Below are 14,177 nucleotides of genomic sequence, written 5' to 3' on the forward strand. Positions count from 1 at the left end.
TGCTTAGGTAATGTTAATTGTTTTAAACAATTCAGGGGTTGCCATTTTACAATTTAAAGTTACGATTATGATTTGAAATACGAAATTACAATTTAATATCCATAGAAATGTATCTTCATATTTACAGGTAAAGCTTCATTTTATAAGTAGACTGTTCTCTGTTCTATGACTCCCACCAACATTTTGTATTTTTGACCTTCAGGGGGATCAGATTCCCCCCCCCCCCAAACCTAAATAAAACAGGTTGCATGACAAAGAAAAAAGGTTACTGCAGTTTAGAAAAAAGGAAGTTGTAGTTTAGCATGCAAATGTGGCGGAATTTAACATTACCGAATTAACTAAAAAAACAATTTAATACTAATCTCTCTTGCACTCATTGCTCGGATGCCAGTGATTACCGGTGCAGTTTGCGTGCCTTAGGTTCCCAACATCTGAAATAACCACAGGAAATAATCACATTTTGACCTGGACGGAAATACCTATTCTGAAAAGGGAATCCCAATCCATATTTGGATATTGAGCTTGAGTTTACATTTTGAAACTCTTAGAATTAGTTTTTAGAGACAGATTGTCTGTCGGGGGGAAAAAATATTGGGTTCAGTATAAACTTAGACAGCTAAGTATATTTTCAGTCTGCTCTCGACAGGGAGTTATGCTCCTCAGCAGGAAGATGCCACCGCGGCAAATCCTGATCAAAGTGCTTGCAGTGGAGCAAAAGTTATGCTTGTTTTCTTGTACTTCAGCTGTGCAAACACTTAGAGCAAGGGCACCTGAACATAAATATTCCCTCTAGACGCTCTTTCTCCTGGAATATTCTGGATAGATTTCACTGAGTGACAGGTGAAGAGAATATATTGCACCCATTTTCTGTGTAGCAAGCAAATGTTGACCTGAAATCACATATTTATGTTTGTTGTGCTATTCTTGGCTATTTCTAACTACGCCTCTGTTTTCTTAATAAGACTTTGTGGAAGCCACCCGCAGCGTTTATCAGGAGAAGCTGGAGGAGGCGGGACTGGGACAGGGTCCCTTCATGTTCTCCTATCAGGAAGCAGCTAGTTTGATGGACACCTCTGCCTTTCATTCCCCTGTAAGTAGAAACGCAGGATTTAGTAGTGACTTTGATTGGGGCTAAACTTCAGCGCAATCCTCAGAGCACCTCCTCACATTGAGACTTCACTTTCTCCTGAAGTTGAGCATGTCGGGAGATTTACTCAGGGTTCTTAAAGGAGCTTTTCTGCTGCTCAGGAAAGTTATCAAAGCTGTCTTTTAAGCTCTTAAACACTTCAATTGTCAGAGTTTGCCTGTTCTGTACCCTGCACCTTTGGATATGTCTCACATCGATATATGAGCACTGAATTGGTCATGGTTTTAATGTTATTTTCAGATCTCAGAGGCAGATGAAAGAGTTGTTTTAGGAGTGTCACTCTCTCTTTTTCAGACCTATGAGTCAGAGTGCAGCTACAGCAGTGAGGAACTCGAGGAGTTTCAGACTGAAGTCAAACAACTCCAACTGCAAATGAAACAACTTAAGGTGAGTACTGAAATAATCACTGGATTGTGTTGCGTCCTTCCTGCAGGGTCCATAAGGAACACTCATTAAGTGCCAAATGCAAGTCAAGATTGACTTAATAAACAGTTACTCGTAAGTTGACCTATAGCTCCATTAGGAAATACAACATAATACATATTGTTTAACGTCAAATTAAAATGTTAGTCTGACTGATTCAAAGACATAACAAATCATCTTAAGAAACACAAATTAAACTGCTCACATTTTTTACCACTTTTTTTCTTTATCTGGCAAGTTTTTTCTTTCATACCTTTTTGTTTCAAGAAATGTAGGGGAATGTTTCTCACATTAAGCCACTTAAACAAAATTAAGAGTAACAAAATCACAATGTGACAGGTGATTCAATTTTAAAATAAAGTTTTAATTTTTTTTATATTTTCCACCATTGATATGGCAAAAAAGTCATGATTAAGTAGAAGTAGTGACATTTTTTGTATTGTGATGTATATTGATTGAAATATTGAGTGAAACTGATTATTGAAAAATAAAAAAAATGCAGGGTGGGAACTTGGATCTATTCATTTTATGTTGATTTAAATGTGAGTATGAGGCTGAAAGCGGCGGAGTTATAAATGATTGACGTTTAGTATGCATCACTATATCATTTATTATGGATCACTATATCATTTAGTATGCATCACTATATCATTTAGTATGCATCACTATATCATTTAGTATGCATCTCTATATCATTTGCATCACTATATCATTTAGTATGGATCACTATATAATTTAGTATGCAGCACTATATCATTTAGTATGCATCTCTATATCATTTGCATCACTATATCAGTTAGTATGGATCACTATATCATTTAGTATGCATCACTATATCATTTGCATCACTGTATCAGTTAGTATGGATCACTATATAATTTAGTATGCATCACTATCATTTGCATCACTATATCATTTAGTATGCATCACTATATCATTTGCATCACTATATAATTTAGTATACATCACTATATCATTTGCATCACTATATCATTTAGTATGCATCATAAGTTTTAAAAATTCGATAAAAAAAGAATATATGCATGGATGAATCATTCTATAAGATCAATATCATACATTTAGAGAAGAGAATTTGCATTTCATGGTAATTTTTAACCCTGCTTGACTTTCGATTACATTTTGTGAGACAGAGCTGAACATCTGTGCAGAAAGCCTTTGTGACATGAACATTTATTGCAATGCTCTCAGGTGTTACTGAAAGACACAGAAGACAGCAAGCAGACTCTGGAGGAGGAACTGCAGAAGACGGCTGAGGTAAAGCCTGCAGCATCTCAAATAAACACGATTTGTTTGATGTGACTTAAATGCCTCAAAATATGCCATCCACATATTAAGAGGCATGTGAGCTGTTTTAATACATCAGCACTTTGTGATGTCTAAGTTTTAAAAATTCGATAAAAAAAGAATATATGCATGGACGAATCATTCTATAAGATCAATATCATACATTTAGAGAAGAGAATTTGCATTTCATGGTAATTTTTTACCCTGCTTGACTTTCGATTACATTTTGTGAGACAGAGCTGAACATCTGTGCAGAAAGCCTTTGTGACATGAACATTTATTGCAATGCTCTCAGGTGTTACTGAAAGACACAGAAGACAGCAAGCAGACTCTGGAGGAGGAACTGCAGAAGACGGCTGAGGTAAAGCCTGCAGCATCTCAAATAAACACGATTTGTTTGATGTGACTTAAATGCCTCAAAATATGCCATCCACATATTAAGAGGCATGTGAGCTGTTTTAATACATCAGCACTTTGTGATGTCCATTTTACCTCACTATATTTGTGTATACCAAATATAAGCTATAAACACATGAACATCTGACCTTGTTTAAACATTTAAGGGCAAGATTTACTAAACAGGCCAAAAAGAGCACAATTCCATAAAAGCACACATGGGAGGAGAAAATTGTGCGGGTGATTTCCTGACAATGCGCACATTAAAGAACACAGATGCAACATCTAATTTCCATAATGACCTGCGCAATCTACCAAGAGCAGCGCAAATTACCTCCTGCTTTAAAAAGACATGCTTTTTTTTGGCATTAAATAATGCCACAAATACAAGTGAATTGACGAGCGCAAATCTTAGTAAATCCACGCATTTTCAGTGCTATTTTCCCACTGTGTGTTTTTAGTAAATCCTGACAGTAGTTTTTAAATGCCAAATGAGGGTTTGCGCTGGCGCAGGCTGATAGTAAATCTGGCCCTAAGACATTTCTCCACTCATCAGTTTGTGCATTCCCTTATTTCCATGTACATGGATGAAACAGAAGGCCACAGCCACAGTGGAGGAGAATAAGTCTCTGAAGAGCAAGCTGCAGGTAGCAGAGGCTGTTCAGAGACAGACTAACAGTGCCGAGCAAGACTATGAGGAGGTCATTCAGCTCCTAGAGGCTGAAATCAAAGATCTGAAGAACCAGCTAGCCGGAAAGAAACAGAGAGGCCTGGAGGCTACCAAGGTAAATGGTCCTCATCACATCTCTCTGTTTGATGAAAAAAAAAAATTTTTTTTTATTTATTTTTTTTAATTCAATTTATTTGTACAGGGACAACGCACAACAACAGTGTTGTGCCAGAGTTAGCTATAAAGCTAATTTGCATCTGCAGTCCCTGGAAAAATAATTTAGATTATTTTTAAGAAGATTTTCAAGATTATGCAATGAGTGTAAACTTTTGTAGACTAGAATGAGTTGGCAGGTAACTGTTATCCAGTATAACACAGTCCTGTTTGTGATTAACTAGTTTTAAACAGTGTTTAAATTTTGGTATTTGTATAGTATTATGAATTTTGAATGTTTTTTTTTTACATTTTGATTTTAGTTTTAGTAAATTTGCAATTTTTATTCGTTTTTTAATCAATTTAACTTTATTTTTATTTAACTTTTAGTTTGAGTAATTTTAGTACTTGGAGTACTAAACTAACTTATTTCATTTCAGTTAGTTGCTAAAGCAACATTTCTGTTTTTTTGCACTTTTCATCAAATAGTTATATTTCAGCTTTATTTCAATTAAGGAAAATGATTTTTCATAGTTTTAGTTTTAGTAAACTATAAATGGACTGGTTTTAAAGGCCTTTTTCTTCACAGGAGGATGGGATGGAACTGAACAGGAGGCTCACCATCATTGACAGCCAGTTGAGAAGGTCTGAACTCACACGGAAACATCTGGAGATATCCAACAAGAAGCTACTTGGCTTTGCACAGGTAAACACAAACAAATTTTTTTACTTAACCCTTTAGTTCACCCAAAAATGCAAATTAGGTTATCATTTACTCACTATCATGTCATTCCAAACCTGTATGCGTTTTTTCTTCTGTTGAACACAAAACCATACAGTTAACGGTAGCCACTGATATCAATAGCCAAAATATCTCCTTTTATGTTTAGCAGAAGAAATAAATTCATACAGGATTGGAACGACGTGACAGAATCTTCATTTTTGGGTGAACTATCCCTTTAAAGTTCTCTGTTCTAGGTATCAGTGGTGCTTTAAAATTTGCGCTCTGTTTTTACAGAATGTCCACAAAGTTCTCACTAATACCAGCTTATTTGGGATTGAAAGTGGGTAAGTTTCTCAACACAAACACAGAAAGTTGCAGTGTGCCTCCCGTCAGAGATCATGACTTACCTTCCTCATCCTACAGGTGCGCACAAGCGTCTCCAGTGACCGACAGCCCCGACACACCCTCCCCGATCCCAGACCCCGCCTGCCAGCTCGCAGCTGAGGCCAAAGTGCTCGTAGATGGTGTCTGCTCACTTTGCACTGAGGACCACAGTGAGTGAGAAATGTGCACTAGATCATCAACAGCTCTGGCGGTTTAAAGCCTCTTCTTTAGTCTGATTGTTTGAAGCCGCATCAGTCTGTTCGAGTGCAGTGTGACTTACATAATCTGGACTTTGAACTTGTGTTTTTGCATCAGTGATGTCATTATTATTCACAAAATGTTTGGTTGTTTGGCAGCATTAGTGCAGTACGTAGAGGGAGACGTTGTGAAGGCTGAAGAGGACTATGATTCCGAGTGAGTGGCCGTTTTTGTTGTGTTAGAAAGCAATCAGCATTTTTCCCTTCAACTGCTGCTGTCAGCTGAGTTTAGCTCAGGCCTAATGTTCATTTTACTGTCACAAAACCCTTCGCTATAACTGCTAACCTTGCAAAGTCTCTCCGTTATCCAGTTTGACAATGAGTTTTGAAAAACACCAAAGCAGGTGTCACGTGGCCCACATTTTAGACATGTAGAGTTTTAAATCATATTAATCATGCTATTTTAAGGGCAGCCTTGTTGTAGGGTCAATCCCAACAGAAGTGCTCAAGGGTGCATTTCAGAAGATCCTTTGAAACAAAACCGGTTTTATTAGTCTTTATTCGTTTTACTAGTCTTTAATTATCATTCTGAAATTTTAACTGGATTATTGTTAAATAATTTATTGTTTGAAGCCGCATCAGTCTGTTCGAGTGCAGTGTGACTTACATAATCTGGGACATTAGGACAATTTCTGGACTTTTTATTGTAATTAACTCATTTGAACTTGTGTTTTTGCATCAGTGATGTCATTATTATTCACAAAATGTTTGGTTGTTTGGCAGCATTAGTGCAGTACGTAGAGGGAGACGTTGTGAAGGCTGAAGAGGACTATGATTCCGAGTGAGTGGCCGTTTTTGTTGTGTTAGAAAGCAATCAGCATTTTTCCCTTCAACTGCTGCTGTCAGCTGAGTTTAGCTCAGGCCTAATGTTCATTTTACTGTCACAAAACCCTTCGCTATAACTGCTAACCTTGCAAAGTCTCTCCGTTATCCAGTTTGACAATGAGTTTTGAAAAACACCAAAGCAGGTGTCACGTGGCCCACATTTTAGACATGTAGAGTTTTAAATCATATTAATCATGCTATTTTAAGGGCAGCCTTGTTGTAGGGTCAATCCCAACAGAAGTGCTCAAGGGTGCATTTCAGAAGATCCTTTGAAACAAAACCGGTTTTATTAGTCTTTATTCGTTTTACTAGTCTTTAATTATCATTCTGAAATTTTAACTGGATTATTGTTAAATAATTTATTTATTGAACATGCTCTGTACATTTGTTTACTGGTATGTATGTATTTATTTATGTATTATTAAAATAATAATTAATTTAATGTATAAAGCATATTTTCTTTATTTTCATTTAACTATATATTTACTGAAGAAAAAAAATATATACATATATATTTTTAAAGTATATTTTTTCTTCGGTAAACGCTGCATATTTATACATATACATGTGTGTGTTTAAATAGTATTAAATGACTAAATATTATATAGTATTAAATTATTAAATAGTATTAAATTGAATAGTATTAAAAATAATATATTAAATTTTTAGGAATTTATTATTTCTTATTAAAATTAAAAGTTTTATTATATATTATATATTTATTATACTAAGCTTTAATTATTACATTAATCATTTAAAATTTATTTTTTTCCCTTAATTTTTCTTATTAAACTTTTGAGTGTTCTTAAAGTCTAACAGTTTTTTAAAAATGTTTACATTATTAAGAGGTTATTAATAAAAAAAGGTACAACGGATGTCCATTAGTGTCAGCCATCGTGTGTTGGTAATATTGGCTCTGAATGACAGTTATTTTTTTACCCCTTTTTAACTTCCGAAGCTCTCTCTGTGGAAAGTGTATACTCTTAAGGGAATATGGCAAATGCATATCACTTCTGAATGGAACACAATCGCAAACATGCTTACGAGATTCTTCATAGTATTTACATTAGAAGATTATAGACTTGCATAATGCCACACTTAACCTGCAATAATTCTCTTTCCCCTCTAGCCTCGTTCAGTGGCCACAACCTCCTGTCCTCGGGGCTCCTGCAGTAGAGCGGAGAGGTCAGTAGAGCATCTGGGATGGACAGACAAACCAGGCTCATTCAGAACACCAAGGTCAATCTGCAACTATACCGCGGAAAATAAGAGACTGGGAAGATTTGCAGTGTGGTTTGTACTCTTTCAAGCAGTTATCAGACGCCTGAGCTCTACTGATCAAACTCGTACTCATTTTTTAAAGCAGTCCGTGTACATATTTAACATGTAGCAGTACTGAGTGTCATTACATAAAGGCAGAAACCAACCGAGGGAATTCAAATCTGAAACACAGACGTCACTGTTAACAGCAGAGGTGACTTTGAGATGCTCAAATGTGATTTCAGCCGTGTCTTAATAACACTTATAGCAGATGAAGCAGAACCTCTCTATTAGAGTTAGGTATATTATACAGTACATGTATTACATTTCACTTAGGGATCTTCGGGACAGTCCCCACTCTTCATCATTTGATATGATGCTTATTTGTATCTGTTCTGAGAAGTGCTATGATGTTTTAAAGATTTTATATTTTCGGTCCAAATCTTTTATTATTCAGAGACACGTAGACACGCTTGCTTCTAAGTATGTGCGTGGTTGCCGTCATAAAGCTTGTAAATCTCGCCGTCGAACCCTTCGATGTCCTCTTCATGTCTTTGCCGATCATGTCAGTCTACGCTGGGATGCATTTGCGGTGCAGGTCAGTCCAATGTCACCCAGCATCCACTGCATTACGATCAGTTATGGTCTGTTAAGTGCTTTGGGGAGATCCTTCGTGGTTCGTTTAGTTGATGGACGTTGATTGCTGGGGGGGGGTTCTTGTCATGGCACTGGTGTCGAGTAATGGGAGTCATATTGCAGTGTTTCACCCCGAATGCATCCATTCAGCTGAACAATGCACATGGTTCGGGTTACTGTTTTCATAAGCACACTGTATTTGGCTGTTTTGTCTTGCCGTATAGGATCTACAGTCACTTATATCAATGTGTAATAAGCTGGTGTCATTCATTTCCTGAGGACAGAGGTGTACGGTTATGCAGATGGTTTGTTGATAATAATAACAGCACATGCTTTGCAAATGCTGACATGTAGTCCTCTGATTTAACTAGATTGCATCATATGTGTGGCCTAAATATCTTTCTTTTAATGTTTTTATTAAAGTCGGAACAAATGTGTGATGTGGTTTTTGTTTTTGTATTATATGCCATGGAATTCAGTACAACAGCGCCGAGATTTAAAAATACCAGAGGATTTGTCTGACATTTTCAGATCCACTGTGGTCAACAGACAGACATGCTTATGCTTACGTGTCAGCAGGAATAGCAGTGCGTGCCTGCCAGTCTGCATTGTTGAGCCAAAGCTGGCGCATGGTACAATATTTGAAAAATGTATTTGGCTACCAAGGGTTGCATGCTGACACAGTTTTAATGCTTGTGTAATCTGCAACAGCTTGCGTGGATCTTTTTTTTGGTTATATATGACTACGCACATCTGTACAGTTTCTATTAAGGACGCATCACTGAATTTGACCTTCCAGTTACCTTTTTATGGTAACATGCATAGTCATAGGTTCATCACTTTGTTAGTATATACATATATGTATATGTGTGTACACGTCACATACCATTTAAAAGTTTCTGAAAGTTATTTTTAAAAATGTTTTTAAGTTTTATGCTTTGGTCTCTAATTCTGACCAAAGCTTCATTTGGTGATCAAAAATACAGAGTGAAAACATTAATACTGTAAGCATACAATGGAGAAAATTAAGGCGAGGATCATTTTGTTATTCTGCGATTAAACTTGTTTTATAATTATCACTGTAATTATAATTTAAATGTTACATTTCTGCTGGAAGAAAATAAACATTTTAAGAGGACCACGTCTTTTAAAAAGTCAACAATTAGATAATATTTTCCACATTGTAATGAAACACCTAGACCATTTTATTACTTCAAGTCCATTTCAAAACTGTAGCGCAAAAGTACAATTCAATGTGGAGGTTTGATTGATATTTGTACAGAATAAGCCAAGGATGACGACAGTTAAAATTTCAACAAACACCACAGAAAACCATTGTTAAATGAAGGTATTCTCTGTATGTCAATTTTCTACAGAATATTTTGTGCAAACAGACACTGGTTTAGTCAGAGCTCAAACTCGTAACATGGGAAGTGACACCCATTTACCATTGAAACACACCACCAGCCAATTCTAATCTCTCAAATCATTTCAGAATAAACTGAAAATATTACAAAAGAAAAATCTCACATTTACTCTGAGTACAGTGATCATTTCATCTACATCTGTGCTGACAGTTTGTCCTGAAAACAGAAAATACAATAGACTGTCTACTTGAGAAACCACCAATGTTTCTTTCATTTTACTATCAATATAGCACAAGTGTGCAATAAGCACATATTTGTATTTTATGGTGCAGTCTTAAAGTGAAGTAGAGGGTTTAGTAAAACTACTGCCAAACACGGGTCAGTAATGCTGCTGTGTGAAGGGCTCCAGTCAGATCTGTGCTGCTAACACAAGCAGTTCTTGAGCGCCCCCTCCTGGTGTGATGTTGGGCCGAGCAGCCCATCTGTGACCAGCTGAGTGCTACAGCAGTGGATCAGAAAGGCCGCTGCAGGAAGGAGACAGGGGGAGAGCCAACGCTCCGCGGACTGTGCAGATGGGAGTCATAAGAGCCCGGAGTCATGCCCACTCCGGAGTCACCATGAGGTGTTCCTCCATGCAGAAAGTCATCTTCCTCCTCCATAGATCCCTGTGAGAGAAGATCAAAGTGTTATTGGATATTCCCCGAAGAGGCTAAACTACTGAGATGAGCCAAAAAGAGTCAGTTTTCTTATGGTGGCTTCAAAAAAAGTATATGGACACTCAAAATTGCCTGAATGTGCAGACAAAATTAAACTCAAAACAGACAAAATATTTGAAATATCTAAATCCTCTTTGTGGCCACTGGGAACGTGTATCACCTTTCTCACTTTCTTCTTGGGCACATCTATCATACAATCGGACGGCTCCTCCCACACCTGGTAGATTGGCTCAATGAGTTTTCCAGAGCTGTTGTAAAAAATGATAAATAATAAGACAAATAAATGATTTTTAGTGAACTAGCATTCCAAGGCTGAGTTTGACAGGAATGAGCATGAATTTGTTACCTTTTCAGGAGATACGGATCAAAAGGGAAGAAGGTATCCAGAGGGTTTGTGTTAGTGGACACCGAGTTGCCGCCTGTTGAATTGCTCACAACTGGCAACAGGTTCCGGTTGTTTCGCTCAATGATGGTGTAACAGAAGACGAGCTGGTACTTCCTGCCAACAGATGGGTAAAATTGTCCTCATTTGTCATGCTTTTATTTCATTATTTCAGTTTTGTAATCTGATGATTGATCTCTTGTGCTGTACCTGGTGATGGCTGCAAACATGTTGGTGACAGCAGGCAGACAGACCCTCAGCGGGTTGAGCTGGCACATCACTATACGCTCCAGATTCAAACCCTGAAGGTACGCCAACCCTGCAGAAGGGTCGAGGACAAATGATACAGAAAAACTAAAAGTCTAGTTTGAAACACATTTGTGAACTTCTTGTCAAATGCTTTTCTATTTATGTTAGTTTTCATTAAATGAAAAAGTTTTTGTAAAAAAAAAAAATTTGTTATGTTTTGTGAAATTAACATGCCTTTTTATTAAACATCATGAATTATTAATTTAAGGTGTCTTTGTTAGAGTTTAATTGTACATTTAAATACTGAGTAATATTAGTAATATGTACTTACTACAGTGTTAAGTTTATGATTAGAGGTTTCGTTTAGGGTTAGTGTCATGTAATTATGCATAATTTACTGTAATTACTACAGTAAGTACATGTAATGTGTAACAAGGACACTAAAATAGTGTTAATAAATTAGTGCTGTCAAACGAGTAATCACATCCAAAATAAAATATTTTGTTTCCATAATATGTGTGTATCGTGTATATTTATTATGTATTTATAAAAACACACATGCATTTATATATTTAAGAAAAATATGTTTGTTTATATTCGTTTATATATTAAATATATGATATAATTTATATGAATATAAATATACACTTAAATATTTTCTAAATATTTACTGTATGTGTGTGTCTTTACATATACATAATAAATATACAGTACACACATATATTATGTAAACCAAAACTTTTATTTTGGATGCGATTAATCGTGATTAATCGTTTGACAGTATTAGTTAATATTAATTTTAATTTAAAATTATAGATCATCACACAACATTTCACACCTTGAACTGACCTTTCCATGCTGTAAAAAGTATGAAAGTTTTTCTTTTGGTTTTTTTTGTGCATGTTGGATGGAGTCAGACCACACGACATTAATTTGGAAGACAAACATTTTTTTTCAAATATTAAGCAGTGAAGCATTTTTGTAAAAAATAATTTCTCTAAGAAATATTTATAAAACATGCCAAACTAAAGTTTTTTTCCCCCCCAAGCACTTTGTTTTTTTTAAAGAGGCTTTTTTTCTTGCTTATGTTATAAAAACAGATAGATAGATCACTACAACATTTTTTTTCTTTGACCCCCAAAATACTCAAATGAAACAGAAATTCAGTAATAAAATACAAATACGTTCTAAAAGTGATGAATTCAGATCATTGTTTGCATGATTACTTTAATAAATTAAAAGATCAGGGCAAAAAATTGTGCAATTGACCATGACTTGAAACAAACAAAAAAAGGTTTTAGCATCTCAAATGATTTTCACACCTGTGCTTCATGTATAAACAGCTAAATTCCACATGCACTGACCTTTCTTCATATTGCCCTCCAGAATGGCATTGTGTCTGAAGATGAGTGTGTAAAACACAGCCTGGCAGGCTGTATAAAAAGAGCCGTGCAGATTGACGTCACAGAATGCTTTGGATCCTGAGTCCTGACTGTTAATATAAAGGTGCAACCAGGGAACCAACAGGTCCAGACAGGCCTTGACTGTCCTGTGGAAGAGAGGAAACTCTACAGCACCAGTTTTGACATGTAGGTTTCAAATGATGTGTGACAAATACAGGTATCTGCTTTTCCAGATAACAACAAAGAGTCATTCATGTTTAATTACTTAATCGTGGTAACAAACCACTGCCAGGAAAGATGATTAAATATTGAACTCCGCTGCATTAGATAAGATAAAACGGCATGATAAAGGTCACATACGATACTGGCAAAAACTTGGCTCTTGCCATGAAGCTGCCCATGTATCCAGCAGCGGCCTGTCTCAGGACGGGGGGCTGGTTGGGGGCGTGAAACATCTTCCATAAGTGATCCAAAAAAGCTTCAGCCAAACCCTAAACAAAAGAGATTAAAGTTATGTTTTTGTTTGTTTCTTTGAGAATGAGAGAGACGTGGGAACCTACCAGGCGGAAGCTGCACAGGTAGAACATGTAGTACTGCACATGACAGGAAGCGTGAGTGGGGAGCACCACCTTATCAAACACGGACACCAGGTCTTTGTATAGAGCTTTGGTTTTCTCAATATCTAATGAGCCTAATGAGATTGAAAGGATTAAAAAAAAGAAAAGATTATTTGAAAAATTAAGACAAAAAGTTAAATTAAAAATGCACGTGTGAATGCCATTTATGAAATATGTTTAATGCACTTCTTTACATGTAGGTATAAACAAACTGGCTAACACAACAATTACACAGAGTGCTGTTCACAAGATCTTTGGACGTTCTTGAAAGTCTTATATGCTCACTATTGATGCATTTATTTGCTGAAATACAGTAAAAATTTTAATATTGTGAAAAATTATTATAATTTAAAATAAATAGAATATATTTTACATTTTAACTTATTCCTGTGATGCAAAGCTGGATTTTCAGCATTACGCCAGTCTTCAGTGTCACATGATCATTCAGAAATCATTCTAATTAGGGGTGCTCCGATTTTTGAGGCCGATCGCCGATCACAGAAAGCAGTATCTGCCGATACGATCACCGATAACAATCTTTTTAAAGCCTTCTTTTTAGTATTTATAATTATTTATAGTGATACTCCAATCAGGATTTTTAGACATTTATTCCGGGCCTGAATTTCATTTTTAAAAATGGGGGAATTCCCCTCTTAGTTGACTCTTGTGAGAGGGGAAGCAGCACGGACTGTGCTTTCACACAAGAGTCCGCTACTGATGTTTACCACAAACAAAACATTTATCCATTATTTTGATTTCAAATCCAAACATCGTCACTGAAAATGCTTTTTCACAGTACAGTAATACAATCTTTCACAGACATGTTTAAACACAATAAATATAAGCAACACATTATTCAATGCTTTTTACTTTTGCATTTACTTCTAGATTTATATATTAAGTTGCTCAAGCAAGTGGCAAAACATTTAAACTACTTTTCTTACGTTATCACAAACTTACCATTGACAGTAATAGACAGCTCTACTGCCTTTTCTTTTGCATTGAAATCTTTATTACAAGCAATCGTGCGGTGACTTTGTTTTCCTATACGCACGAGTGCCATCTATTATTGCCTTCTTTATCTAAAAGTTCTCTTTCCCTTTAAACCTAATCCCGATCAAACATTCCAGCGTGATTCCAGCGTGATTATCGGCCGATGGTGATCGGTAGCCGATCAAACATTCCAGCGTGATTATCGGCCGATAGTGATCGGTAGCCGATCAAACATTCCAGCGTGATTATCGGCCGATGGTGATCGGTAGC

The 14,177-nt window shown here is 36.2% G+C and overlaps 2 protein-coding genes across 6 annotated transcripts in view; one reads left to right on the forward strand and one right to left on the reverse strand.

Moving 5' to 3' along the window:
- LOC107601283 (syntaxin-binding protein 4-like) overlaps nt 1-8,617 on the forward strand; it is a 50,194-nt gene extending 41,577 nt beyond the window's left edge. For 4 of the 5 annotated variants that reach the window (XM_016293416.1, XM_016293417.1, XM_016293415.1 and 1 more), the window contains exons 14-22: nt 963-1,090; nt 1,442-1,534; nt 2,780-2,845; nt 3,868-4,056; nt 4,684-4,800; nt 5,113-5,162; nt 5,242-5,372; nt 5,559-5,616; nt 7,414-8,617. In XM_016293416.1, the coding sequence (XP_016148902.1) occupies nt 963-1,090; nt 1,442-1,534; nt 2,780-2,845; nt 3,868-4,056; nt 4,684-4,800; nt 5,113-5,162; nt 5,242-5,372; nt 5,559-5,616; nt 7,414-7,477 (896 nt within the window). In that variant the 3' untranslated portion in view covers nt 7,478-8,617. The remainder of the gene's footprint in view (nt 1-962; nt 1,091-1,441; nt 1,535-2,779; nt 2,846-3,867; nt 4,057-4,683; nt 4,801-5,112; nt 5,163-5,241; nt 5,373-5,558; nt 5,617-7,413) is intronic. The other variant, XM_016293418.1, reaches the window with a different exon arrangement.
- Nucleotides 8,618-9,293: 676 nt separating this feature from the next.
- LOC107601284 (RNA polymerase I-specific transcription initiation factor RRN3-like) overlaps nt 9,294-14,177 on the reverse strand; it is a 12,192-nt gene continuing 7,308 nt past the window's right edge. Inside the window, exons 12-18 of the mRNA XM_016293420.1 lie at nt 12,858-12,988; nt 12,658-12,788; nt 12,259-12,443; nt 10,856-10,964; nt 10,610-10,762; nt 10,424-10,511; nt 9,294-10,212 (exon numbers count right to left, since the gene is read on the reverse strand). Of these exons, the coding sequence (XP_016148906.1) occupies nt 10,060-10,212; nt 10,424-10,511; nt 10,610-10,762; nt 10,856-10,964; nt 12,259-12,443; nt 12,658-12,788; nt 12,858-12,988 (950 nt within the window). The 3' untranslated portion in view covers nt 9,294-10,059. The remainder of the gene's footprint in view (nt 10,213-10,423; nt 10,512-10,609; nt 10,763-10,855; nt 10,965-12,258; nt 12,444-12,657; nt 12,789-12,857; nt 12,989-14,177) is intronic.

Source organism: Sinocyclocheilus grahami, unplaced genomic scaffold, assembly GCF_001515645.1.
Source record: "Sinocyclocheilus grahami isolate Dianchi unplaced genomic scaffold, SAMN03320097.WGS_v1.1 scaffold302.1, whole genome shotgun sequence".
In the NCBI taxonomy this organism is placed as follows: domain Eukaryota; kingdom Metazoa; phylum Chordata; class Actinopteri; order Cypriniformes; family Cyprinidae; genus Sinocyclocheilus; species Sinocyclocheilus grahami.